Source organism: Haliotis cracherodii, unplaced genomic scaffold (genome assembly GCF_022045235.1).
Source record: "Haliotis cracherodii isolate W230 unplaced genomic scaffold, xgHalCrac1.p SCAF_4, whole genome shotgun sequence".
Taxonomy (NCBI): Eukaryota; Metazoa; Mollusca; class Gastropoda; order Lepetellida; family Haliotidae; genus Haliotis; species Haliotis cracherodii.
In genome coordinates, this window is record NW_027266297.1 from 32,274,274 (window position 1) to 32,302,262 (window position 27,989).

Here is a 27,989-nt window from a genome sequence, read left to right on the forward strand (position 1 = left end):
CTTACCTACCTGGAACGCGACATACCAGTGCTGGCGCTGGGTGCACACGGTCGCAGGTCAATCAAAGAGCGGAGTGATGTTTCCCCGAAGGATTGGAATGTTTGGGAAGTCTGATGTTGACCACCGCCAGCGGAGAGAGTAAACGTCACGGTTGATGCATGATGTATGGATATTAACAGATTAACTCAGTCGTCTTAATCCTTGGTCTAATTATAATGTGAACCGTTTACGAATACCTTTCCAGAACTCAGATCAACGAATGGCAGCCACACGGATATATACATTTGTGACGTGTCTGGTAAGTAGTTGCTTGTACCAGGTTGAAATCATAAAATAATATATCTTGCTCCCGTGACGAATATACTTTACTGTTTCCACAATGAACGCTGGAATGATTGTGGCCAAAAAAACTGATTGACAGAATATTTGATATTCTTTTAAGTGCGTTGATTTAATTATTCTTTTTTTTATTCATACATGTAGACCAGTAAGTGATGGATATGGATATTCCTGACAGGTTACTCCCGATAGATTGTGCGATAGGGATCATAACGGACGGTAAAAACACAGCGCCATTAGTTTACTTTTGTTGTTCACAATACAAGAGTATGTAACGAAGTCGTACATGTAATCGAGCGTCCATTGAATGATAGTGTAGGATGATTTCCCCATGTTGAAGTATTGTTATAATATATACAATCATGTCATGTCGGGGAATGGTTTAAAATCAAGACGTATTCCCTTTTAGAATTCTGATCTCCAAATTTGGTAAGTTAAACTGTTTTGCTATGTATGTGCATGAGGGGTGACTGTAGGAGGCGTTGTGGAATAGAATTAGTGCAACAGTGCATCAACCTAGTCAGCGAATCTGACTAGCCGGAGGCGTTGGGGACCAATTCTAACCCGGGATCCTCACGGGACGATATAGGGTCTGACATACAATATAGATTTGACATGTTTTAGTGGACGTCATAATTGTGATGGTAACTGAGTCATGATATTTGTCCAATATACACTATCTGTTACGAGCAGTTCATGTATACAAGAGGACCGCCTCTGTTGTCCAGTGGATAGAGTGTCATGTCAGGAGAGTGGAAGGTCTGTGGTCCGATCTTTTGATCGCGACATACCAAAAGACGTCAAAAGATCATACTCGTCGTTACCTTGCCTGGCGCTCGGTATAAAGGGAATAAAACAAGGACTGATCGACTCAGAGTCAGTACTATGTGCATTAAAAGGGTATCCATGTTAAACTGCGACATGGTATCTCAATGGGCTAGCGCTAAAACAGTTACTGTATAAGTATGGACTAGAACATGCAGCCACAGACACACGTACATGCACGTCGTTTTATGGTGGAAATAATCTTAAACGCGACGTTTGCCCAATTTCACATCACTACCGCGGCTGACTGACCTTGAGGACACAGGTCATACATCGGTAGCTCCACAAGTACATGTACGTGCATGCCAGTAATACTTAATTTGTGGATGCTTTAATCCTTACAAGAAGTGGAAAGCAAAGTTATAACGATAATTACATTATCCTTGGATCGCTTAAGACTAAATCCCTCTTGATCTGAATACCTTTACTAACTCCCCAGTTGTGCAAGATGCCCTTAAGCTTCAAGAAGATCAGTCAATACGGCATGCTCAATGTAAGTATGTTTACTATGAACAATATAAATCCGATTAAACGGGATTGCAAACATTAAGCTCTTTTAAATGCAATATTTGATTCATGTTAATGGTTTTAACATCAGAAACCGTGACATTGTTTAGCTTTCAACCATTATATAAGAATCGTATAATTAAAGCGACAAACCCTTTCCATATCCAATAGAAATCTATGTATAAAACAGAGTCTATTGTACGATTCCGATTATATCATGAGCATGTGTTTATGAACCGCCATTAAATAGTCATGATACCGTTGAGCGTATCCTGCCCCACCGGTGGCACCCGTTTCAAACACATGCAAAGTCAAATGTTCACCTGAAAAGACACGGGAACATATGGTACAAGTCAACATAGGGCATTACATAATTTTATCACTGATGCGTCAAATCTGTAAATGTCGTCCACATGTCAACCATAAAACGTTTTGAAAGCTTTACTTTGGCTTTGAATGAACCTTGATCAAAGAACTTCTGACGGTCTGAGGAATCTTGTTGGAAGGAGCATGCTCGATTGTATCACAAAAGTTATGAAATGTAAACACCAACGGCTGGAGCTGCTGGAATATTGCTCGACATGAAGGGAAAGTTGACTATTGGAAAGTTGAAGTCATCCCTCTTGTCATACAGTCTAGTGGAGAGTGTTTTGTCACTCTGACACTCCTTGTCCAAGTATAAAAGAACAATCAATGGGGCGGTGAGGTGGTGAAATGGGGTTTAGTTTCACGTTCAAGATTATTGCATTTATATAACAGCGTGCATGCACGTGTGTGTGTGTTTGACTGCTTGTATTGATCGAGACTAATGCCGATTTTATAGTTCTAGCTCACTGAGATGCTATGCCACAGTTTAAGATGAATACCTCACTCAGACACTGTATACTGAATCCGAGCCGACCAGACCTTGTTTTAGCCCCTAAATGCCGAGCGCCAGGCAGAGTAACAACAAGTACCATGTATTCACGTCTTTTGATGTGACGCGGCCGGGGTTCAAACCCCGGACCTTCCGCTCTCGGGGCGGACGCTCTACCACTAGACCACGGAGGCGGTCAGTGGTAAGACCTCCAATGCACACCGTGCACAAAGTACACCGTGATATCGGCTAGGTACTGCAGCCAACTTGCCTAAGTCAACTTAAAGCAATCCAGGGACTTTCATAACTAGCTCTCCAATTTCGTGCAACGCCCACTGTCACTGGTATGTTATAAAAGGAATGAGAGCGTATAGGTTTTAAACTATGTTTATGTGGTATACAGCAATGACATATCTCTCCCATTAAACAACCTTCGACAGGGGCACATTTTCCTTCAAAATAGATACGTTCTCTTTTCTTTGTTCTGCAACAAAGCAAGAAAGAAAATATTTATATATTTTAAATATTTACTATATAGTAAGTAGAATTTGCTCTGGGAGAGGCACGAAAAACATGTTATGATTTTGATCAATTTTGTCAAGACCATTTTTGTGAGATATTTAACTGTATCAACTGATTTGAGTCATTAACTGAATACTATCATAATGATAGTTTTGTTTTTGCATCAATATCGATAGGGCTTTTGGAAATCAAACTTCATAAACAGTTTGGAACCTTAAAGTCATTTGCGGGGTGGAGGAATCAAGTCCCCACATGGGTCATGTAGGTGAAGCCTATTCTTGGTGTCCCAGTGATGCTACAGAAATATTGCGAAAATGTGCGTAAAAATAACTCACTCATTCACTCAACGCATCACCACATTGTCAACACAACTAATAGATGACATTTATCAACTACTACTTAATGCACAATCATCCGCTTCGTGTTTGTAACCATAGTTGTAGTTTCAAGCGAGAATAATGAGTTCAAGGTAATTGCACCGCGGAACTGTAATCTTTTCAATCTGTAATGAAAACAGTGTCAGATCATATAAAGCAGACCATGTGTGACATCGTAAGCCAACCACACTCCACACACAGTACATAATACCTAGGCCATTGTTTGAAATAAGATACAGACCAAGCACTTACCCACGGAAACCCACTAATATAATCTGAACAGCATACAATACTATATTAATGGTACGCGCGATGAAACAGAAAATTATGTTATTTGAATCTTATCGGCATTATTGGCTATTTATAAGCTGTAACAGTAACCTATAGTGTGCTTTCATTATGGCGCCTACCTTTAAGTTTCGTAATAAACACTACAGACGTGAATATTTGCGAGCAAATATTGTAGAAAAACTCAAACTCCAAGTTAATTGATCATTCATTGCCTTCTAAACGGGTTTCGTTTCGGGAAGCAATAATGTATATTGGTGGCTTTTATGCTTCAAGCCAGGATATGGCTGAAATATTACCGATGTGACAATAACTTTTAACTCACTCAATCATTATATTGCTTCATTTCCACTCAACTGTGACATAAATAGCGGAACTAATTAAATGGGCAAGAAACAAAAGATGCTTTAATCATATGGTTATTTGCAAATGTACATAGTCAGCAAATACATTTTGTACAAGCACCTAGGTCCTAAGGATCTTTAAAAGGCCTCACGTGTGAACATGACAATGCAATTCTTTCATTGTTCTCTAGATCAAGAGACCCACGAATCAACTGCATTTACTTATATAAATATAAATAAGTGTAAACATATGCGCTGGTTATAACTTAGTGTTCCATATTTCCATAGGTCTTGAAGAATTTATACACACATTTGGCAAACATTTATATTGTTTTCTTATTTTTCATAAACACATGGATCTTACGTCATGGCAATTGGGATATTAGCGAAAACAATATGTAGTGTATGTCATCCTATTTGGGACAGAGCAAGAGTCCATATTCTTCCTCTTCTAAACAGAGCACTCAATACACAGAAAACACTTACTACATGCAGCACTTAAGCCTTTCCTAAGTTCCTGAATGCCTAATGCATTATAGTTACTTCGTAATTTCAGTAATGCCTTCATATAGCTGGTTCCTTCTATCATAAAAGATAACTATTACTATTGATTCACAAACAATCAACTGTATAACCCAAAGCTATAGAAACTCCTTTCTAAATTTAACATTCTCTGTCACACGACCAGTTCAGTCTGTATCACAAAGATATCCAGAGTCCGTGTTTATCTGTGACAAGTTTCAGCTGGTGACTTCACTAATGATAATGGATTATAATTTTCAAATTATTATAGTTTGTCAAAATGTAATAAAACTGCAATATAAAGTATTATATATTCAATATGGAGAAAAGGTACATGTGGGGAAATGTATTATGAAGAATGTATTATGGCTGAAACCTTAACTTTAATCAATGGCCCTTAATCAAACTTTAAATCATTTGTCATGTTGAACATGATGATAATGCATATGTTGATCATTTCTCATTAAAATTTCTGTTTGTGGTGAGAGGTGCTCGCAACCAGCACAAAGTACAACATAATTAATTAAATACCTTGTTACTGTAAGTTCAGTCTTTATTCATGACACACAGAAATGATATTTTGAATCAGTGAAGTTCTACAGATGAAAAAAAGGAGATTAGATCACCAAAACGTGTGTAAACTCAAGGTTCTATGAATATTTGGGCTCAAGCTTAATTACCATCACTTCTGGTCAGATGTCATCAGATCCGTATTTATGTTTCACAATGATGGTAGATTCAGTACAACGGACAGTGAAGATACGTTTAATATTTATTCGATCGAAACAAAAGAACATTCGCACGTAGAATCTTCAGATAATCAAACCAATTTGAAATGAATAAAAAATGGTGATATTAATAACCACTGCAAAACGACATAATACAATGCATATGTCTTGCATATATTCGACATTTAATTGATTACTACGATACGCAGTAACATTCATTTTAACATTTACGAGTTTAAAATCTACATTAATCCATACACGAGGACAATGTGCAGGAATTTCTACAACCATCACAATGTGCATCAACATGCGCTTCATTCTCTTCTACCATCACTGGTAACAATTGCTAAAGGATAATATCGAAGGATATATTCTGATCTGATTAATCTAGAAAGGTATTTAACATTCCAATTGCATATTCCACAAGATCGTTAGGTTTAATATATATAATCAATGGATACTATGATGAGTTCATTAGCAATGGTGTTTGCATATAACTCTTATCGTTAATCAACCCTTAAGGTATATTAATATGATCAGATGTGATTAATAGATAATTAGGTCTATTTCTGACATCTGTGCAATCTGCAATCACTTAGCAATGCATCACTATTCATAATTGTGTTATCTGCGTCTTATCAATTGAAAGGAATTTGTCTGATAATTAAATAATGCAAAATTTGAGTCAACAAAACAACAGAAATCTAATATACCTCAGATACCGTCAACAGGTCAACTGATCATGGATATGACCGTGATATTGCTGGTATATTGCCAAAAGCGGCGTCAAACCATACTCACTCCCTCACTGGACAGGACAATCAAGGGATAAATATTGTGAACAACGATCCACAGCGTCATTATTAATTAATCGCGTATAATTTACTGAATAACGAATAAAGAAATATTCAGTTATTAGTAATTCGTCTTCCACTCTCCTGAATTGTTTGCTGTGTGTTTATCGTGAAGAGACATCTCAGCTCCCAAGCACAGTGTTCAATTTTGAGACATGAGTTCTCAGTTCAAGAAGTTTTGCAGTTGCAGCTGAAAAATATCTAGTCTCAATACAAAATCCGAGACCCCTTCCACCCAGAATACCAAATGGTCAGTCACCAAGGTACAGGTGGCGGAATGCTCATCCTTTTCTGTTTTGTTTCCTATCTGATATTATTAACTGCGTAACCGCCTCCGTATGCAGCCTAAGGTCGGTGGTTCGATACCCGGTCGCGTCCCACCAAACGGCGTTGGAAAATGGTACTTGTTGTTTTCCTGTCTGTCGCCGGCTTTAGGGGATAGAAGTATAGGACTGGTAGGCTCGGAGTCTGTGAATGGGCTATCCGTGTTAAATTGCGGCATGATATCTCAGTTGGCCAGCACTGGCACCAAACTGTTCGGTGGATCTTGGGACAATGGGATTTCTAAAATGTACAACTTGAGTCTTGTCATAAGTTTCACACATATTATTCAACATTTGTAGCCATTTGTTAAAATCATCTTCACATTCTGCAAATAAAACCATATCATCACCATACGCGAAGATGTTTAAATTATTATCATCAATATCAAAGCCAATTTTAAAAAAGCCAGAAAGTCTTTATTGAAAGAATGAAACAATGCAGGAGACAATAAACATCCTTGCTTCAGGCCACGGTTAACATCACATTTGGATGTTAACCTACCATTTCCTAGGGCACTACATTTAACATTCGAACATGTTTCGATGTTCCATTGACACCAACATCGTGACGTTTATGCCACAGCAAACTTCTGTTGACACAATTGTAGTTTTGTTTAATTTTGTTTCTGTGATTGAACATACTGTGTAAATATGGTCCATTCGAAAGTTATGCGCCGGTTACCCACTATATTACCGTTGACCTTTTTGTTTATAAAGTATAACGACATATCTAATGTGACGTCACAAATTACAAAAATATGTGTGATATTGCACGGAAATGACGTCACGTTGAGAAGGTCTTCTTCGCGAACAGTCAAAACGATTATACGGTAGTACTACCTAAGGCGCGAATTAGCCAATCAGCATTAAGAAAATAGCATTTCTCAAAGAGTCAACATAAATTTCTTCATAGCATTGTTCCTATGAGTAATTAAAACGTCAACGCCTTAGGCATATGTCACAAGAAATTATTATATCTGAAATCCTGACATCAGATGTACATGTGCACCAAACGAGTTCAGTTGGATATCCTGTTCATCCAGAGCATAAAGGCATAATATGCTTAACACAAATTTACTAGTTCACGCATAATATGCATGCACAAAAAGAGGGGATAAACATTATCAGCATGCATAGTACTACCTAATATAGCATATCGTATTTGAATTGAGTCTCAGCAAGAATTCCAAATGTGCTCTATTGTTTAGAGGTTAGAGTGATTGAGTGAGATATTACGCCGCTTTTAGCAATATTCCAGCAATATCTCGGCGGGGGACACCAGAGATGGGCTTCATACATTGTACCCATGTCGGGAATCGAACCCGGGTCTTCGTCGTGACGAGCGAACGCTTTAACCACTAGGCTACCCGACCATCCCTCAAAATGTAAGAACGTTGGTTTGAACCATAATAAATGTGTGGCATGCACTGACACTGATATGGCTTTCACTAACGTCATGCTTTAATTTTGTATTTCAGATACTATCAAGTCATGTGCGCTGTTGGCATGACCTGACAAACACAGACTACCACTGCTGGCCAATTGCAGCCAGCGCTAACAATCCTACACCCTTCGCTTCATGCCCAGGTGAGCTAATTGTATTCTCCAGCGACAAATCATGTTATTGACATCTGCAGATTAAACAAAGATACTTCTGCATCGTGTAGCAAGATGAGGTATTCATCCGCTTTACAGCTTACTACAAAATATTTTATTGACTAAACTATCAGACCATGCTGGGATATAGATCAGATCGTGTGTCAGCAAGGCTCGGAGGAAATAGGATGTGATAAGATGGATGTCCAGTGTGTCATAAGGCGGCTCAATTCATTACAGATATGGTGGTGCATTATAGTTCATCTGCAAAAGTCATGTATTTGAAGATGTTTCGCGAACACCTGGTTTCAACGCTATTTGATAGTGATTCACAAACACATGCTCATGATATAATCGGAATCGTACAATGGACTCTGCTTTCTGCATATATTTCTTATGTTTATGGAAAGGGTGTTGTCGTTTTTATTTCCGTCGCTATAGACGCTACTTCGCTATATATACCACGAGGGAAAAGAATTATAATGGACCTGCCCGATTGTTACAAAGTTGGGAAACAAGCCCTGTTCTTCAGAGTGGTCCTTAACCCTTTAGATGAGGATGCCGAGGCAGAGTTAATTCCCAGCAACCCATGTTTGTGAGAACCGATGAGATGGACCGACTTGATACAATGTGACCTGGCTAGCTTAATATGTGCCATCATGCCCAGACGCCATACACGCAATCTGCATGTCTTGCCCAGATTCTATTTACAGACCGTCATCATATTGTTGGCCACGGCGTGAAACAGTATTCACTAAATTGACACTACCACCTTTCGTTATGTTGTTATGGACATGATCTTATCTTCCAATCCAACAAACAAATGCACACCAATGCGTTGAGATATATCAATACGGGTGTTAATAAAAACAGTACACAAAGTATGCTATTGTGCAAACGCATCGCCCTAACACTAATATGTGAAGAACTCCTATTAACATACACGAGTAAAACAGTAGTGTACCGTGTCTTCTATGGCTATATGCCAGAGTGCCATAGGCCTTGTACAAGGGATCTTAGCGCTAAGATGATCGTAACTCCCATACCTTAACATAGACTGACGTCAGTCGTGGCACTAAGGTTGTTATGTGCAACGAGACCCAGCTCACCTTGGTTTCAGCAAATAATCTTTGAATGAAATATGCATTGCTCTTCATCATCTGCCTGGTGGAATGCACGTTGTATTAGCAGCACAGTGCAGGTGTGTGTGTGTGTGTGTGTGTGTGTGTGTGTGTGTGTGTGTGTGTGTGTGTGTGTGTAGGTAGGTAACGCTCACATGCATGTTAACCCAAACAGTAGTATAGGTAATGATGGTTCTGGACCACTTCCACTGGAGCCTGATTTATATACCTATACTGCTACTACAGGTAGCATTTTTTATGTGTAAATGATTATGCGATTCAACGATAGTCATGAGATTCAGCTAAATTGACTCTAGCTCACCACCACTTGGAGCCAATGATATAAATTTTTATAGGTAATGATGGTTCTGGACCACTTCCACTGGAGCCAGATTCATATACCTATACTGCTACTACAGGTAGCATTTTTTATGTGTAAATGACTATGCGATTCAACGATAGTCATGAGATTGACTCCAGCTCACCAATACCTGGGTCCAATCATTGCTTTAGATGAGTCTAAATGGTAATAAAAATATTCTTCATTATTTTTATCGATAAAGCGATATTCAACATTTTTATTAAGTTCTTCCTTCATTTTACTAGGAGACCAGACTATATAACTACACTCTTTTTGTAAATTGATAAGAAACAATTGATTACCGTATTTGGTTGGTTTGACATCACTGATATAATAAAAACCTTGTGGTAATTCTCTCCATTTAATAGTTTTTTCCATTATTATATATTTATGTAAGCATTTGTCTAAATGTAATCACACGATAGTAAGCAATTTATTTTTAATCTCCAACCAGTTCTTTGGTTTTGGCACGGAATAATTGACGCGCTTGTTGCCTCCCTTGTTCTATGAACTTTTTTTTCTCGTCTTCGCTAATACCATTGGTCTTATGAGATTTTGATCGAATCTCCTGCTTCATTTCATTGTATTTGGTGAGTTCCGACAGCACTAAACGAAACTCCTCCTCGGATATCTTACAATCGGCCATTGCTGTCGAAATATGATCCTCAATGCTGTTCAACTTTGCTTCGGCGAGTATCCGAATACTATCGTGTTTTAATGCTTTCTTTTGCAACCTACGAGAAATGAATTTTATCGCTATTCCTGCCAGTCCCGAGACTCCGGCGGTTATTTCCATGCCGAGCACGATAGGCGCGGCGATTATAGTTGATAGTAAACCGACACCGGATACACCGAGTCCCATGCCAGCTACTACAAGAGCGGTGTCAGCATTCACGGCTCTGCGATACTTTTTATACAATCCAAGTCTCAACTCCCTATCCTTTTCTATTCGATGTTTTATGTCGCTTATTTGATGTAATCGAAATCCATCAACAGTTTCCATCATTTCATCGAGCGCTGGATATAAACTCATAGTGTATATTACGAATATATAATAGTCTTTAATTGGTCTTGCTTAAATGTTTTGATGGTATACATCAACCTTATCAAATGTATATTATACGGCAAGAATATCTTAGAAAGAGAAATACTACCACTTTTAATAATTTGAACCCCCTCGAGGGATGTAACGGGTGATGCACCGACATGAATAATACTGCAACGTTGACGCTCGTGTTTCTTGAGCCATTTAATCGATAGACCTGGTAATATTTCGAAGGCATCTACCGGTGCATCTCCGAACAAGACTTCAATAATAAGCGTAGAAATATTAGGTATTGCACTCAAGTTATCTTTAATATTATCGAATTCTGTAACCAAATTTAAACTAACATTTTGGATTGCCGGACGACTATATAACATATGACCTGGTTTTTCTGGCAGGGGAGTGACTAACACACTTTTTCGTTTTGATGGGATATAGGCCGCGAGTACGATGCCACTATTTATTATCTTAGTTAAATTATGTCCCTTACCCATCATCGCATAAGGTGGGGTAATGACGATATTCAGTAGCCACTTGATGTTTGCCTCGACCATAGTCCATTTATTCTCACTGTTGTAAATAATATTGTACGGAGTGGTTTTAAGGAGTCTACTAACGTCGACATCGCTTAAATCTTCTAGATTACCAGTGAATGTAACTTCTTTCCGCTTGTATACATTATCGTGTAAGTGTAAAGCGTATAACTTACCATTGGTACCGGGTTTACCGAATCCTTCCGTGTCTCCGAGATCGGAAAGCGCAATTGTATTACATTGTCTTATCCTTCCAGGGCCTGATGCATCAACCATTATTTATAATATGGAGTGTTACACTTAAGTATCCTATATGTACAGGTTGGTGTTTTACATCTAATATAGAAATTTTAAGGTCTGAAATAATTCCCCGCTTTAATTTTTTATATTGTAATGTTGAAAAAGATTCCGTTCTACCGCTATTGTATTTTTCATCTTTCACTGGAACACTTCTGAGTAGAGTTGAAGGACTTTCTTGTTGAATATTATCCGTTGTGCTTATTTGATCAAGATGGATGCACAGCTCTTTATAGGGAACCTTTATAGGGGTAAATTGAGTCCCTGATCTGTTGTCTTGATTACTGTTATTTCTCCTCCCCGTCCAAGTGTGTATGCTAAGTTACTATAAAGCTTTACATCCTTTTTTCCAGCGTTTAAAATCAGTAACCCATTTGACTCATTTTGCGTTAGACTAATTCCATTAGGCTTGAAAAATTCATCATTGAGTGAGCATACGCTGTAATACCCATCAGGTATAATGTATTTTTGACCATTTATTTCTGTCTCATTATTATAACCTCTCGTAGCATTTATATTGGTCCACAGCGGGTAATACGTTACATCGCATAGAGCTACTTCGAGTTGTCCATCCGAGTTATCGATAGTACGAAGCAGTTAAATAGACTGACTATTTGTTATTCCCAGGAGTGTAACATACATATCAAATTATACAATGATACTATATCATAACTTAAATATGGAATCAACCATTATTTATAATATGGAGTGTTACACTTAAGTATCCTATATGTACAGGTTGGTGTTTTACATCTAATACAGAAATTTTGAGGTCTGAAATAATACCCCGCTTTAATTTTTTATATTGTAATGACGAGAAAGATTCCGTTCTACCGCTATTGTATTTTCCATCTTTGACCGGAACACTTCTGAGCAAAGTTGAAGGACTTTCTTGTTGAATATTATCCGTTGTACTGATTTGATCAAGATGGATGCACAGCTCTTTATAGGGAACTAAATCGGGTAATGTATTTCCCTCATTTGATGAATCGACTATTATAGTATAATTGGTTGCAAATCCAATTGTAATTCTTAAGTTCCTGTAAGGAATTACACCCATTATTCCAGGGGATAATTTCAGTCTCCCAGTCGCCTCATTTTGTGTGAGACTAGCTCCATAAGGCTTAAAAAATTCATCATTGAGTGAGCTTACGCTGTAATACCCATCAGGTATAGTAATAATTCTATCTCTTTCATGTGTTATTATTATCTCATTATTTCCTCTCGTAGCATTTATATTGGTCCACCGCGGGTAATACGTTACATCGCATAGAGCTACTTCGAGTTGTCCATCCGAGTTATCGATTGTATGAAGCAGTTCAATAGACTGGCCATTTGTTATTCCCGGGAGTGTAACATACATATTAAATATACAATGATACTATATCATAACTTAAATATGAAATCAACTTACATTACTAATCAATCAATTATAGTAACTGCCTCTGGTGCTGAATTTTTAGTTAAATTCCCCGATATCTTTGAAAAATACAGAGTCACGGCAACTAGCGATAAAATGGTGCACGATTGGTTTCACAATCCGATGCAATTTTGGCAGAATCAGTTAAACTTTGCCATATGGTGTGCCACAACGGGATGTGGCGTATCTCTTTACGCTCCAGGATTTGAACTGAACAAGTCTGTTATGTCATTTCACGTGTACTATCAGATTAGACGTATACTTAAAGAAATTAGTGCTCCATTACCGCATGATCGAGCGTGGAATTCCACAAATAATAATTATGATAGGTCCGCGTATGAGCGTATTTGTCAGGAATTTAATGTTTCTACGAGTAAAGATTGGCGTATTAAAGGAGCAAACCATGGTCTGGGTGTTCCTTACACAGAGGAAAATAAATCTGTCAAAGAAGAAAGCAATTATGTATATAGAAAACTTCATAAACCTGGTCTTAATTTTTATAAGTTGCGGCAGGCCAGCAAACTTTACTCAAGAATGTATGATTATCGGTATAAAGTCGGTCATTGGTATCATGGCTGGGAACTTTATAGTAACGATTGGAGAGGGGATATTATGAGTTTTAAGAGTGGTTTAATTTACATTGTTACAATATTTATACAAATGAATGATACCGCAAACGCTTGGAATGAATTTCTTAATGATAAAACGGAAAATAATTTTACTAACCCAGGATTTGTAAGAGTTAATGAATCGATAAGAACTTATGTATGGGCAATTCTCGGTGCACAATCGCAAACACGAACGTCCATTATCGGTTCTGGGACGGCGCTCGATGCGCAAAAACAGTTTGTCGCAAACGTGGAGGACGCCATTAATTCGCCAGTTGACATACCATCGTCTATAAAGCGTTTTCAAGATGCATTACAGTACGCTCAATCCAAAGTGGACTTTGTTTATGCACCGGGACTATACATGTCTCCGAGTAATATGGAACTTAAGATCGGTCAAGTGATAGGTTATAATAATAAAATTGTTATCGCTACCGATCAACAAAAACCAGGTATAAATTCAGATATGAACGTCGAATTAATAACGCAAACGATCACGGGTGAAAAGGGAATAGTCAAGCCACAAACACCAACTATCGCGCAAACATCTACTTATGCACAAGTCTCACCGCATATTGCGCCTAAAAATCAGCAACATATCGATGAAAAAACAGCGCTTGTAGTGGGTGGAGTCTCGGTTGGTTTACTCATGATTTGGTGGTTAAATAGTCTTTAGCGAATACGTACAACAACCATGCAATTGCTACGATCAACCCCCACAAGTTTTGACTAAGCCAAGTGGTGGTCTTAGCTAATAAATTCAATAGCCAGGAAACAACACTCCCTATTATACCGGGAAGTGCGGCCGCGGCTTTCTCAGCTAGCTTTCCCAGTGCTGAACTTAATGCTTTTAAATGCTTTTTTATCCACTCTCTTATACCGTTTTTATCGTTAGGCGGTAATCCGCCTCCACCACCTGTTAACGAGAGAGTCAAAGTCGATATAATAAATCCCAACGCGGTTAAAATACTAGCAATTGTTATTCCCTGTTCTCTGAACAATGTTTTAATTTTATCGGCCAGTGTAGTGTCATTGTTGAGGACTTGATCGATAGTTTCTCGAATACGACTGATTTGCGAACGAAGTGCCTTTCTATTACTGGAAGCTGCTTCGAGGCGGGCCAATCTTTCCTCTTCTAGGTTATGCAATCTTTCAGCAACGCGACGTCTACTGAATTCATCACCCGCCTGTTCGAGTTTTGTTTTCTCTTGAGCTATATGTTTGTCGATTTCGGATAGCTTGGCTATATTATTGATGAGTTCTCCCCGCATAGTTTGCATTGCCTTGTCAAGACCTCGTAATTCCCTAATACTGAACTCTGAATGTGGTACCTGTAACGTGGAATTATCGTAATAGGTATCCAAGATTTCTCCGAGTCCGTCCGAGGCCACCATCGAGGCTGCTTCCAAATCATCTGTATTAACGAGATCTTTCCTCATAGTCTGAAGAGCCTTAGTAGTCTTCGGTAGTCTACAAAACCTAATTCATCACGAACAAAGCCGATGCCTTTTTTAGCGGCTATCGTAGACAAGGCTAGGGGCTTACGAGTACGAGAATGCATAAGATCAATATCCGGAGCGCCACGCAGTCGCAATATTCCTTTACTATCTAGCATAAACATTGAATATTCACGACCTATTGGGATAACATAATTTTTATCATCTTTTAATGCATCGTAATAATCATCAACGGCTGGTTTCAAAAGTTCATCATTTATGGTTGGGATCATAAAGCTGGTTTCATCAGTACCCTCTTCGATGGTACTAGTATCAGTTATGTTATCTAGATCAAAGTCATTATGTTCAAAATCAGTCATTTTTATATTAAACATAGGGTACATGTTTTCAATATAACAATGTCTTCGCAATACGGACGCAAGTTAAACCCACAACGTAGACTTCGAGATCCATTAGGGGTCAAGGCAATTCGTCAGTCTGTTACTATAACTAATAACCCTAGTACCATCGATCAGAATCAAACGCTTCTGGTTCGCTTTCCTAATCTCGGGGCACACGATGTGTTAGTTCCGGGAACTGTCCGACTAGCATTTACGATTGTTTTGAATTCTACCGACTTTAACAGGGAGCCGGTTCAGAACTTAGGTCGTGCTATCGTTAAGAAAATCGCTATTAAAATTAGCGGTAATGAGGTTTTGAGTATCGACGATAGCGATGTATACTATTGTTACATGGATCTCTGGAGAACGGATAAAGAGCGGGAAAACTTACAGTACCAAGGAATTTGTAATAAGAACACATTGAGACTGCGCGTAGATGCTTCTAGTGGTGATGGTACCATCGTAAAAGATCAGGCCGTTGCCGACGCATTAGGTAACCGATTCTATATTCCCCTAGACTTTGAATTACTAGATTCCCACATGCCATTTTATCAAGCATCCCTAGGCGATAGGTTAGAATACGAACTCACTTTTAACGACTACGGTAGAGTAATCAGATCCGCTAATGTAGATGCTAGCTATTCCATTGACAATATCTCGCTCGAGTACGATATGATAACGGATCCCGAATTAGCCAGACAAATTCGGGAAGTTTAGCCATTTTGTACGATCGCGTGCTGCGACATCGAAAGATCACGAGGGACAAAAAAGGTACGTTGTGGAATATCAATCTAAACGTCCCCACGAGGTCTTTGAAGGGTATTTTAATGTTGTTCGAGGACCCCTCCGATGCGTTTAAAAGAAATACCGAGAAGTTCTACAATCCCAAGATTACGAAAGTAGAATTGACTATCGAGGGCGTTCCTAATCAACTATATAGCCAAGGAATGCTATCGCATCACCAGTGGGATGAGATTAAAGAACTTCCTTCTATAAAACGCTCTCCGGAAGTTAACGCGGTCGTGAAAGATCTGTCTCTCGGGAGTGTATCGATGGGTGAATACCTCACCTCGAAGTACGCGCTATGGCTCGACATGCGAACAACGGACAATGACCAATTACACGGCAGTGGGAGGAGAATAGAAAATGCTAGCGAGGGTGTCACCATACAGATAACGAAGCTCTTCGAAACCGATGGTAAATTAAACATATATTTGTACGTGATTATGGATGCGCAACTTAATATACAAAATGGGAGATTCGTGCAAGCAATCTATTGATAATCTTTTACCTAAAGATCCGCACTGCGCTATCATATGCGGGCAAACGGGCTGCGGAAAAACAGCCTTTATTCTAGATATTTTAGAAAGTCATTATCGGGACGTTTTCGATCATATTATTATTCTGTGCCCGACTATAAGCGTTAATAAAACATACTTATCGAGAGATTGGGTAATGAATGACGACGGGGTACACAGAGTCGATCCGGGCGATCGTTTACAAGACTGTCTCCGAGTATGTCACGAAAAATACAAAGGAGAATCAACCCTTTTCGTAATAGACGACTGCAGCGCGAGTAAAGAATTAACAAAAAAGAAAGATATGCTTTCGTATTTAGCATTCTCCGGACGGCATACTCAACATAGCGTTTGGGTACTTACTCAAAAATACAACTCTGTACTGAAAGATCTCAGAGAGCAGACCAAATGGGTAGCGCTGTTTCATTGCAAAGACCGAGATTCATTCGAGGAATGTTTACGCGAAAATGACGTCATTTATACCAAGGGTGAACGTGACAAAGTCAGAAAAGTGTTAGCAGCAACGAAGCACTGTAAACTCGTATTAAAAACCGATCAACCAGCTGCTTATGCAATTGCTTAGCAAAATGTAGCAAAAATGTAGCAAAATTATAGCAAATTATAGCAAATATAGTAAAATGTAGCAAAATATAGCAAATTGAACATTAACGGTTAATATTACATAAAATGTGGTTCGAAATCATCATTCTTTCGCAACAGTTCATTATTACGGGATGTATTGGATACGTCATATTATATTATGTTAGACTTAAATATCTCCTTAGGTATTACATTATGGAATGCGACGAACTCATCGAACAAATGCTCAAAGAATCTGATCAAAATGTAGATACACATCAACATGCAGATAAACATAGAGAAAGACTCGCGGCTTTGGTAGCCGGTGGAAAATGTTCCCAATATTTGGGAGAAAATTATACCATCGAAAAAATTGATAACATGACCGACGAAGAGATTAAAAAACTGTACGCGCGTTACGAGTCTAGACTGGGAGCTACCATGACTAAAACTATAGGGTCGTCTATATTACAACTATACACAGTCGTTGCTAGTACGTTTCTCCCAATCCCGGCAGAACATCGCATGTATTTATGCGAATCTCTAGAGAAAGACCCATTCATCGAACACGCTATAAGCTCAGTTAGCTGTGAGTTTTATCATAGATTCGGAATGTTCTTAGCTCCGTTCACCACAGCTTTAATAACGGCTAGGTATTGTCAATTTAAACATACGTGCCCACTTAATAATAATGGAGACACAACAGGTGACACCACAACAGATTGCGCAACCACAACATATTGCGGAAACGCAACAACAGATTGCGGAAACAGAACCACAAGTAAATGAGGAACCACCAGTGAATGAGAAAATACTAAAACCCAGAGTTACTAAGAACCCCCAAAAAATAGCCGCAGGAAGGAAGGGAGGGCTGGCGCGCAAAGCAAAATTAATAAATAATTCAAATCCGATTAAAACATGGGCACTAGTAGGAGTTGCTGGTATAGCGGCTGTATGGTTCTTTTATAAGACCGGAGAAGAGAAAACGTCACCCCCGCCGCAACAACAAGTTCAATTAGAGGTTAGTCCTCATATAATGCTATAAGAAGCATGACTACTCCAGTTACAGACGGTAAAATGTTGGTAAACGCGACGTATCATTCAGCGGTGGTCACCGGCTTGGCCATTGGCTATGCCCATATGGCTAAAATGATTACTAAAGCCACACCTCCCAAGCTAGATTTTAATGGATTTGATATAGGTATGATGGTTCTGGATATTGGATTAGCAATGGCAACGAAGGATATGCTCATCAAACAAGGACTTATCCCGGAAGACATAATGAAGTAATTAAACATTTGAATATTTATATTCATATGGCATCAATTGCGATGATGGTCGGTGGAGCTGTTGTTAATGCTCTAGCTTTTTCGGGGAGTAATTATTTATTTTCCAGTATGAGGGAATCAAACGCTAAAGAAGTTGAAGAGGAGCGTAAACGACATAACGAAGCATTAGAACAATACCAAGCAGCTCAGTTACAATATACGCAGCAGAGAATGAAGAGATTAGACTTTATTCATGAAAAACTGATTAAGGAAGGACATTCAATTCAAACGTTTAAGGATGTCGAATCCGCCATGCACGAATACTACCTCGTTTATGGGAAAAAACTCGACCCAATACCTAGACCAACAATGAGTCAGTTTTATACACCGTCAGAGGCTCAGAAAGACCGAGAGGTCGCATTTGTTATTATGGGGTTATCCGCAGTATTGATTTTCAGCTATACACTAGTGTAGATGTGATTTGCATTTAGACAAATGATATGATAGATGTATATACCATGAATAACTGCAAGTTTACACTCATGGGGAAGACGACTCTATGTAACCGCCGCTGTGTTGATGTTTACTGCGGTATACACAATTATTACATCAAGCGTGGACACATAAACTATAAGTGTTCTGAATGCGGGATAGGGGTCAAAGGTCATTATTGTTTATGTAAGAAACACGGTGCTGATAGGGTCAGGAATCAGATTATTTATGCTAGGAAGAGAGATTACATCAATGAGAGGAATAGGTTGGGGAGGATACGTATTTAGATATATGAAAACAACCAATTAGACAAATGAACCATTTTGCATATACCATTCAACCACAATGGTTTTTGTCAGAGAGTTAAAAGCTATGGCAAAGCAACGTGGTCTACGTGGATATTCTCGAATGAGAAAAGCTGAATTGATTACCTTACTCGGTTTGGAACCACCCCAGACTGTTAGAGAACTCAGAGTTCGAGCGAGAAACAGTGGGCTGAGAGGTTATTCTCGAATGAGAAGAGCTGAATTGATCGCTTTACTAGATAATAATAATGATGTTGATGATATTCAACATAATAATGATGATAATCAACAACAACAAGAATTAATATTTGTACCCACATCCGCCGGCGTTGGTAAATATCTAAGAGGTTGGAAGATGGATATTAATTCCAACATGGATGTTAACGATATTAAGCCCATCATATCGAGTAAAATTAACGAGGAGTTAGATGATTTACAAAGTATAAAATACCAGCTGACGATTAAAATGACATTGAGTAAAAGTAACGCAGACGATAGTACCGAATATACCGAACCATATTTCCGTAGCAATCAAGAAGTTATAACCGAATCCGATACTATAAACGCATCATTAGATACATCAATTCAGAGGATACAGGAAACTTTAGAACGCTGGACTAATAGAGGTTCGGGTTGGGGTGTGGATAGAATCGATAGTTTATATTTAGATATAGCAAATTATATGCCCTTCAAAGGTGGATCTTATAAAGATTTACCCCCCTATTATAAGAAGAAAAAAGCCATAATTAACGTAAAAAATAAATCCGATGATTGTTTAAGAATGATGATAAGATCTGCATTGTTCCCCATAGACAAGCATCCGGATAGACCTTCTAGCTATCCCCAAAACGATGGACTCAACTTCGATGGTATAGACGAACCTACACCAATATCACAAATTGATAAGGTGGAAAAGCAAAATAATTTAGCTATAAATGTTTTCGGACATTCTAAAGGAATTGTTGTACACAGGATAAGCTCCGCTCCGGAACATATTCCCAGAATCAATTCATTTCTGATCGAAAAAGATGGAAAATATCATTATACGTGGATAAAGAGTTTAAACAGGCTATTATACGATCAAACAAAACATGCTAGAAAGAAATATTTCTGCGAAAGATGCCTGCATGGGTACAGCAGACAAGATCTATTAGAAGCGCATAAAGAAGACTGTAGAGGTGTTGGACAGACCGCTATCAGGATCGATATGCCTAAAGAGGGGAAAAATATATTAAAATTTGAACATTATTGTAATCAAATGCCAGTACCGTACGTAATTTACGCCGACTTCGAAGCGCTTATCAAGCCCATAGAAAATACCGAACGCAATAATCAAGAGAGTAGTTTTACATACAAAACTCAAGAACATATTCCTTGTGGGTTTGGATATATAGTTGTAAGGTATGATGGGAAAACAAACACTCCCGTGATTTACAGAGGTCCCGATGCAGCGGGAAAGTTCCTAGAATATTTACAAAATGAAGAGAGAATAATCAGGGAAGAATTATCGTGTAAGAAACCCATGCGTATGACGATAGATGATTGGAGGGCCCACAAGAAGTCAACGAGTTGTCACGTTTGTAATAAACCTCTGGATGGGGATTCCGTAAGAGATCATTGTCACGTCACGGGTAATTATCGGGGAGCCGCTCATAACGAGTGTAACTTGAAACTAAAAATGAATGCTCAAACAATACCCATCCCCGTTGTATTTCATAACCTTAGAGGATACGATTCACATCTCATTATGCAAGCTATCTCAAAGACCGACGGCGGTTTAACGTGCATTCCTAATAATATGGAAAAATACATATCGTTCTCGTTGACTAAACCTATACATTATGGGGACAAGGATGGGAAATCTAGAATAAAGCAAAGTAATGGGCTTAGATTCATAGACTCCGTACAGTTTCTGTTATCTTCCCTGGACAATTTACCTAAAGCGAACAATCCCGATGACTTCGCTATAACAAATCAATATACAGATAAGATAACTCGTCATTTGCTGCTGAGAAAAGATGTATATCCTTACGAATATATGGATGATTGGTCTAGATTCGAAGAAACTGAATTACCACCCCTCGAATCATTCTATAGTAACTTAACAGAATCTATAATAACAGATGCTGATTATGAACACGCTCTGACGGTCTGGGATAAATTAGGTTGTAAGAATTTAGGTGAATATCACGATCTGTACTTAAAAACCGATGTACTGTTACTCGCCGATATATTCGAGATATTTAGAAAGACGTGTTTGAAACAATACGGCTTGGACCCGGCATGGTACTATTCCAGTCCCGGACTATCGTGGGATGCATTGTTGAAGAAGACCGGCGTAGAACTAAAACTACTCACAGATTACGATATGCACTTGTTTATTGAGAAAGGATTAAGAGGTGGTATATCGATGGCAGCGAAAAGGTATTCTAAGGCTAATAATAAATTAGTGGTAGGATACGATCCGAGTAAACCCGACACGCATATATTATATCTCGACGCTAACAATTTGTACGGATGGGCTATGAGTCAACCTTTACCCACGGGTGGTTTTGAATGGGTCAATGATATCAATAATAATGATGAGAATAAAGGGTACATACTAGAAGTTGACTTGGAATATCCGAGTTCCTTACATAAAGACCATAACAGTTATCCGCTAGCTCCCGAAAGATTAATGGTTAATAATGACTGGATGTCGGAATATCAACGCTCCTTGATGGGTAATAATAGGTTAGCTAACGTAGAAAAACTCATACCAAATTTGATGGATAAGACAAAATATATAGTTCACTACAGAAATCTCCAGTTATATCTATCGTTAGGTATGAAACTAAAGAAAATACAGTTCTTAAGTTCGATCAAAGCCCTTGGATGGAGCCCTATATAAGGCTGAACACAGATTTAAGAAAGATAGCCACCAGCGATTTCGAAAAGAATCTGTATAAGCTCATGAATAACTCGGTATTCGGTAAAACTATGGAGAATCTAAGGAAGCGTGTTGATGTTAAATTAGTCAGATCTAATGAGGAAGAAAGACTCAGGAAACTTATAGCCAGTCCGGCTTTTAACAGAAGCAAGATATTCGATAACGACTTAGCCGCGTTGCATATGCAGAAGAGTAATATAAAATTCAACAGACCGGTGTACGTCGGTATGAGTATTCTCGACTTGTCAAAACACTTAATGTATGACTTTTATTACAACGAACTTAAGAAGCAATACGAGGTGTGATGCGAGGTGTTATATACCGACACGATTCTTTGTTGATGGAAATACAAACCGAGGATGTGTATAAAGATAAGGCAGAAAAAATAGATATGTACGATACGAGCGATTACCCAAAAGATAATCCACTGCACAGCGTAGTAAATAAAAAGGTGTTAGGTAAGATGAAGGATGAATGTGCTGGGACTCCTATAGCGGAGTATGTAGGATTAAGACCTAAGATGTATTCTATAAAGAAGTCCGATAATGGGGAGATAAGAAAAGCCAAGGGTGTTAAGAAGTATGTTGTAAAAAAGCATATCAAACATGAACAGTATAAAGAATCATTATTCAATGGTAGAACGTTCAAACACGAGATGAACTCTTTAAGAAGTTACGATCATAGGATATATGGATTAAGAATGAACAAGACATCATTATCCCCCTTAGATACAAAGAGATGGATTGATAATGATGGTGTAACTACCTATGCTTATGGTTATGGTGGTAATACCGTACCGTCGGGAACTATGAACAACTCTTCTCGTACAAATGCCCTACCCGGTCCATCTTGAAGATAATAAAGAATAGGCTCTCCTTCTTTCGTAACCAATCGACTAATGTTATACGTCTTAAGGGACCATATGGGATCGGTTGCACGACGTAGGCCTCCTTCGAGTTCACCGGGCTGGTATAGATATCTTACCCTTACTCTATCCGGAAGTTTTTGTTCTTTGCCTCTCCTCGGTGCTGAAGATTCGGAAGTCACGGATTTCATTTTAATCGCATCGGATGGTTTCTTCCCTATTAATCTCGTTACTTCATTATTCAGCGCTGATACAACGGCTGATAATCGTGTCACCCATTCGGTTGATCTCAATCGCTCGGATTTCATTTCGATCCCATACTGATAGCCAAACAAACGTTCCGCTAGTGTCCTGTTAAATCTTTCGACGATAGCTTGACTGCGGTGGGCCTCTCTTTCACCACGGACAATTTCGACATTTCGCTTTGTTAACAGTTTAGTTACCGATCCCATAAACTCGCGCCCGGGATCTACTTGAAATAGCTTAGGCCATTTTAGAGGTCCACGTTTATATATGTGGCTCAGTGCATTAGCTATTTCTGTTGAATCTTTCGAGGTTAATGGCTCTGCCTCTTTGTATCGACTTGCCACATCCACTACTGTTAAAGCGTATTTATACGTTTTGCGTTTTACCTTATCGTGGGGAAGAAACAAGAGGTCAGCCTGATGAACTTCATTCGTCGTAGAAATATCAAACTTCTTCCTCGGTATATAACGCGGTGCCGGTAAATATATTTGCCACAACGCTTGTTTCTTTAACCAATCCTTGGCTACATCTTTAGATACCTTAGCCGTGGTGGCTAGTTTTTTTATTGCTCCTACACCTTTCCAATATCCTCGTGGGCTATAGTCAATTTTATTCATTATTAATTAATATTGATGTTTCGTTTAATACAACTAATGACTATCGTTGAATCGCATAGTCATTTACACATAAAAAATCCCCCCTGTAGTAGCAGTATAGGTATATGAATCCAGCTCCAGTGGAAGTGGTCCAGAACCATCATTACCTATAAAAATTTATATCATAGACTCCAGGTAGTGGTGAGCTAGGGCCAATATAGATGAATCTCATGACTATCGTTAAATCGCATAATCATTTTGGCATAAAAAAATTCCCCCTGTAGTGGTGGTATAGGTATATGAATCCGTCTTCAGTGGAAGTGGTCCAGAACCATCATTACCTATACTACTCAAACTATTTGTACGTTTGGCTGTGGCAAGTCAACATACTCGTTGTCTGTATACTAAGAGAAACAAAAGTATTTGCATCAGACCGCTTCCGTGGTCTAGAGGTAGAGCATCCGCCCGGAGAGCGGAAGGTCCGGCGTTCGATCCCCGGCCGCGTCATACCAAAATACGTTAAAAGATGGTACTTGTTGTTACCCTGTCTGGTGCTCGGCAATAACGGGCTAAAACAAGCACTGGTCGGCTCGGAGTCAGTATGCTGTGTCTGGGTGGGTATTCATGTTAAAATGTGGCATGGTATCTCAGTGGGCTAGGACTATAAATCGACATCAGTCCGGACTAGTACAGGCAGCCACACACATACACACACGTGCATGCACGTCGCTATATAAGTGCAATACTCCACGTTAAACCCTATTTCACCTCTCCTTACTTGCATCAAAACTTTCTAAACATGATATAGCGGGCGGCATTGACTTCAACTTTCCAATAGTTGGAACAATATTGTCGAACAATATCCCAACTGCTTCAGGCTTTGATATCACAACTTACCGAACAACCTCTATGTTGATGACTCGAGATGGAAGCACGGAAGTCGTGACGCGTCAGTAAATGAGCTTATGTGTGTCTAGCGTTAACTTAAACATACATTGCACTCTGTAACGAATAAACACAGGAACATTGCGAAGACACATATTTATAAAACACCATTGCGTCTGGAAATCTGATAGGATCTTCCGCCTCTAATCACTGCCCAGTGAGTCATAATGGCACAAACGTGCAAAAGTGTTAAAACCTTCACCTCAGTAACATTCCAACTATATAAAATTGACAAAAACCCACGCAAATCACTGGAAAAACGGGGGCACGGGTTCCCCAGTCGTCTAAGGCGGCGCGATTCGCTGTGCAGAGTTGCGTCCCCTGGACATGCCAGAAACCTATGATTGTGGGTTCGAATCCCGGTTCACCCCGATTATGTTTCTAGGTTTGTCAGCACCATACCCGTGCTCGTGGGTTTCACCCAAGTGGTAAACGTCTGAGACCTGCATCACTTTGGGCTTTCCTCCAACATCAAGCTGACACGCCGTGATATAACTGGAATAATGTTAAAAGCGGCGTTAAACCCAACTCACTCACTCACTCACTTGAAAAACACACTTCAAGTGAGTCATCTGTGAGTTTTCTGTATCCACACCTACATTAACCGCCAGTCAATAATCTCAAATCCTGTTGACAGCTCTACAAACTGAACCTAACCGAGGACGTCGGAATATGTACATACATCTTGGAATTTGTTCGCGTAAGGTTTTAAGCCAAAACAGCTTAATGGTTTCCTCTTGAAAGAACATAATCGAATTATATTACGTGACATATTGACAGTTTCCAGTGTTGTGCACGAGGTTTACCTTAATAACAACAATGCATAGGGCATTTCTGTCGAAGGATTGCCGGGAATTTAAAACCTTTTATCGATTAGTACAAATATGTATAATGCCAAAGGTCACGAGATTGATATTCTATCTATCACCCAAAATAATTGTTCAAACGTTTTCAGTTTGTAATTAGCCAGTATCTTCAGTGAAAAGGTACGACTATAACCAGCTTCAGTGACGGAGAGATTAATGATGTCATTTGATTATGATTATCACATTGATCTGCAAAGCATTGTGATGCAATCACTTTGCGGAGATATCTCCTCGGACATATCACTTAATCTTACCCAAGCGATAGCTCATGTGGTAGTCAGGTTGGGATCGGATGACAAAACAGGAAGCCCGAAGTGATGCAGGTCTCAGACGTTTACCACTTCGGTGAAACCCACGTGCACGGGTATGGTGCTGACAAACCTAGAAACATAATCGGGGCGAACCGGGATTCGAACCCACAATCATAGGTTTCTGGCGTGCCCAAGGGACGCAACTCTGCACAGCGAATCGCGGCGCCTTCGATGACTGGGCCACCCTAGCCCCCAGATATTATTATAAAAAAGACATGTTGTGGATTTCCCCATGTAAGTGTATTTAGAGGGTATAATAAAAGCATGTTGAATTTCTCAAAGTTGGAAACGATTTTCATTCTGTATTTTTTGTGTACAAATTCAATTATTTTTTTGTCGAAGTGAAGAGTAGTATATTTAATCACCGTGTACCGTGTACTGGCGCAAACAGGTTCAACAATGATTAGTGTGACTTAGATAAACGTCTTTGCATTTCGTCAACGATTCAGTATAACACAATCGCTTAGTCTTGATTAATAATGTAAATGTGAAGCAAAAGATGTTTATATATAAATAATTATTTAATTTGACGTTTACACGATATACGGCTTTTCCATTGGGCGAGAGGTCAGTCACATGACCGCGAAGTTGACGTTCATAAGTGAATGAACGACACAATTTGACGTTCATACGTTTTTCACGAGACCGTGTTCTTGAAATGACGTAAACACTGTCGGACTACTTCCACATTCCTGGGGAAACCCCTGGGAATTCCCTAGCACGAAAACATACATTAGCATTATATCTGATCATTTAGAACCTTTAATCTTGGTCTCAGTATTTCAGTATACATTGAGAAACGTAAGAGAGCTTGACTGCATGATTGTTCACGAATTTCCTGGCTACAGCTCATCCTAATGAACAAACGAAAAAATGCACATCCAAACTATCGTCAGTATCGACTCGATCTGTGTCTAGGCTGACAGTGACCGTCTCCAGCAATCTTCGAATTTACCTTGGTGTCTTTGACGCATCTTTAATCACCTTTCAATAATCGGTCAGTTGATCAATTATGACTAACACATGTAACCGCCACAGGTTCATTAACAACTTCGGAAATCCTCCCGTCACGTTTATCGTGTCGGCCATTTTGACGTCTGGTACTTGATGTAATTTATGTATTACGAAGCGCTGTCATTGTGACTGACTTACTGAGGTAGTTCATTACAGACCTTTCTCATCTAATGGGGATATTATATGAACACATGTTTTGCTTAAGATGTTTCTGAAGCAAGCTCCGACGTTCATACAGTTTGGCCCTCACTCTATGCAGGTTCATACTCCAATGAACTCACACAAAGTGAAGGTCAATTCTTAAGAATACCAGTTTGCATTGTCATTGATTTCTCACAACACATTGACCAAAGTATCGATACACTTGACAAAAGCCGTAACTGCACCTTTGCTGTTTTCGATAGAAATGTATGCAGTTTGACGAACGTTGCCTAAAGCAGTCTATCACTTCGTGTGTTCTGGTACATGAAAAATAAGCGTTCAAGCAATAATAAGTGTTTTTCATTTTGTGAAAGAGAAAAGTTAATATTTGCATTGGGGTGCAGCCACGAAAGAAAACATTTAACTTCTTCATTCATGAGATATCTTATTTATCATTTACATACACATGCATTCTATTTCAGTTGTATTCCACGACACAATGTTGATTTAAAGAATTTGTCGATAAATCCTCGTAACCGTACCGCTTGTAGCTCACGGAAATATGTGGGATAATCCATCAATCAATTACGTCATTTCATCGTTGTTGATACCGACGTCATTGGTTTATTTGATGAATTGTGTCGTCAAAGCGGTATCTGATAGCTGATATTATCAGTCTTGAGAAAGTGAGTGTACATCACCGATAGATCTCGCGGTAAATATACGATATGTATAAATTTAAAATAAGAAGGAATTCTACGATGCATTTGGAAATTACTCGATTCCGATTGGTCAGTGCAGAAAACGCCATAGAAATCAACAAAGAGAATG

The 27,989-nt window shown here is 38.9% G+C and overlaps 1 protein-coding gene across 1 annotated transcript in view; it reads left to right on the plus strand.

Moving 5' to 3' along the window:
* Positions 1 to 259: 259 nt before the first annotated feature.
* Positions 260 to 27,989, plus strand: part of LOC139480046 (atrial natriuretic peptide receptor 1-like) — a 79,775-nt gene continuing 52,045 nt past the window's right edge. The window contains exons 1-2 of the mRNA XM_071263027.1: positions 260 to 298; positions 7,964 to 8,072. Of these exons, the coding sequence (XP_071119128.1) occupies positions 260 to 298; positions 7,964 to 8,072 (148 nt within the window). The remainder of the gene's footprint in view (positions 299 to 7,963; positions 8,073 to 27,989) is intronic.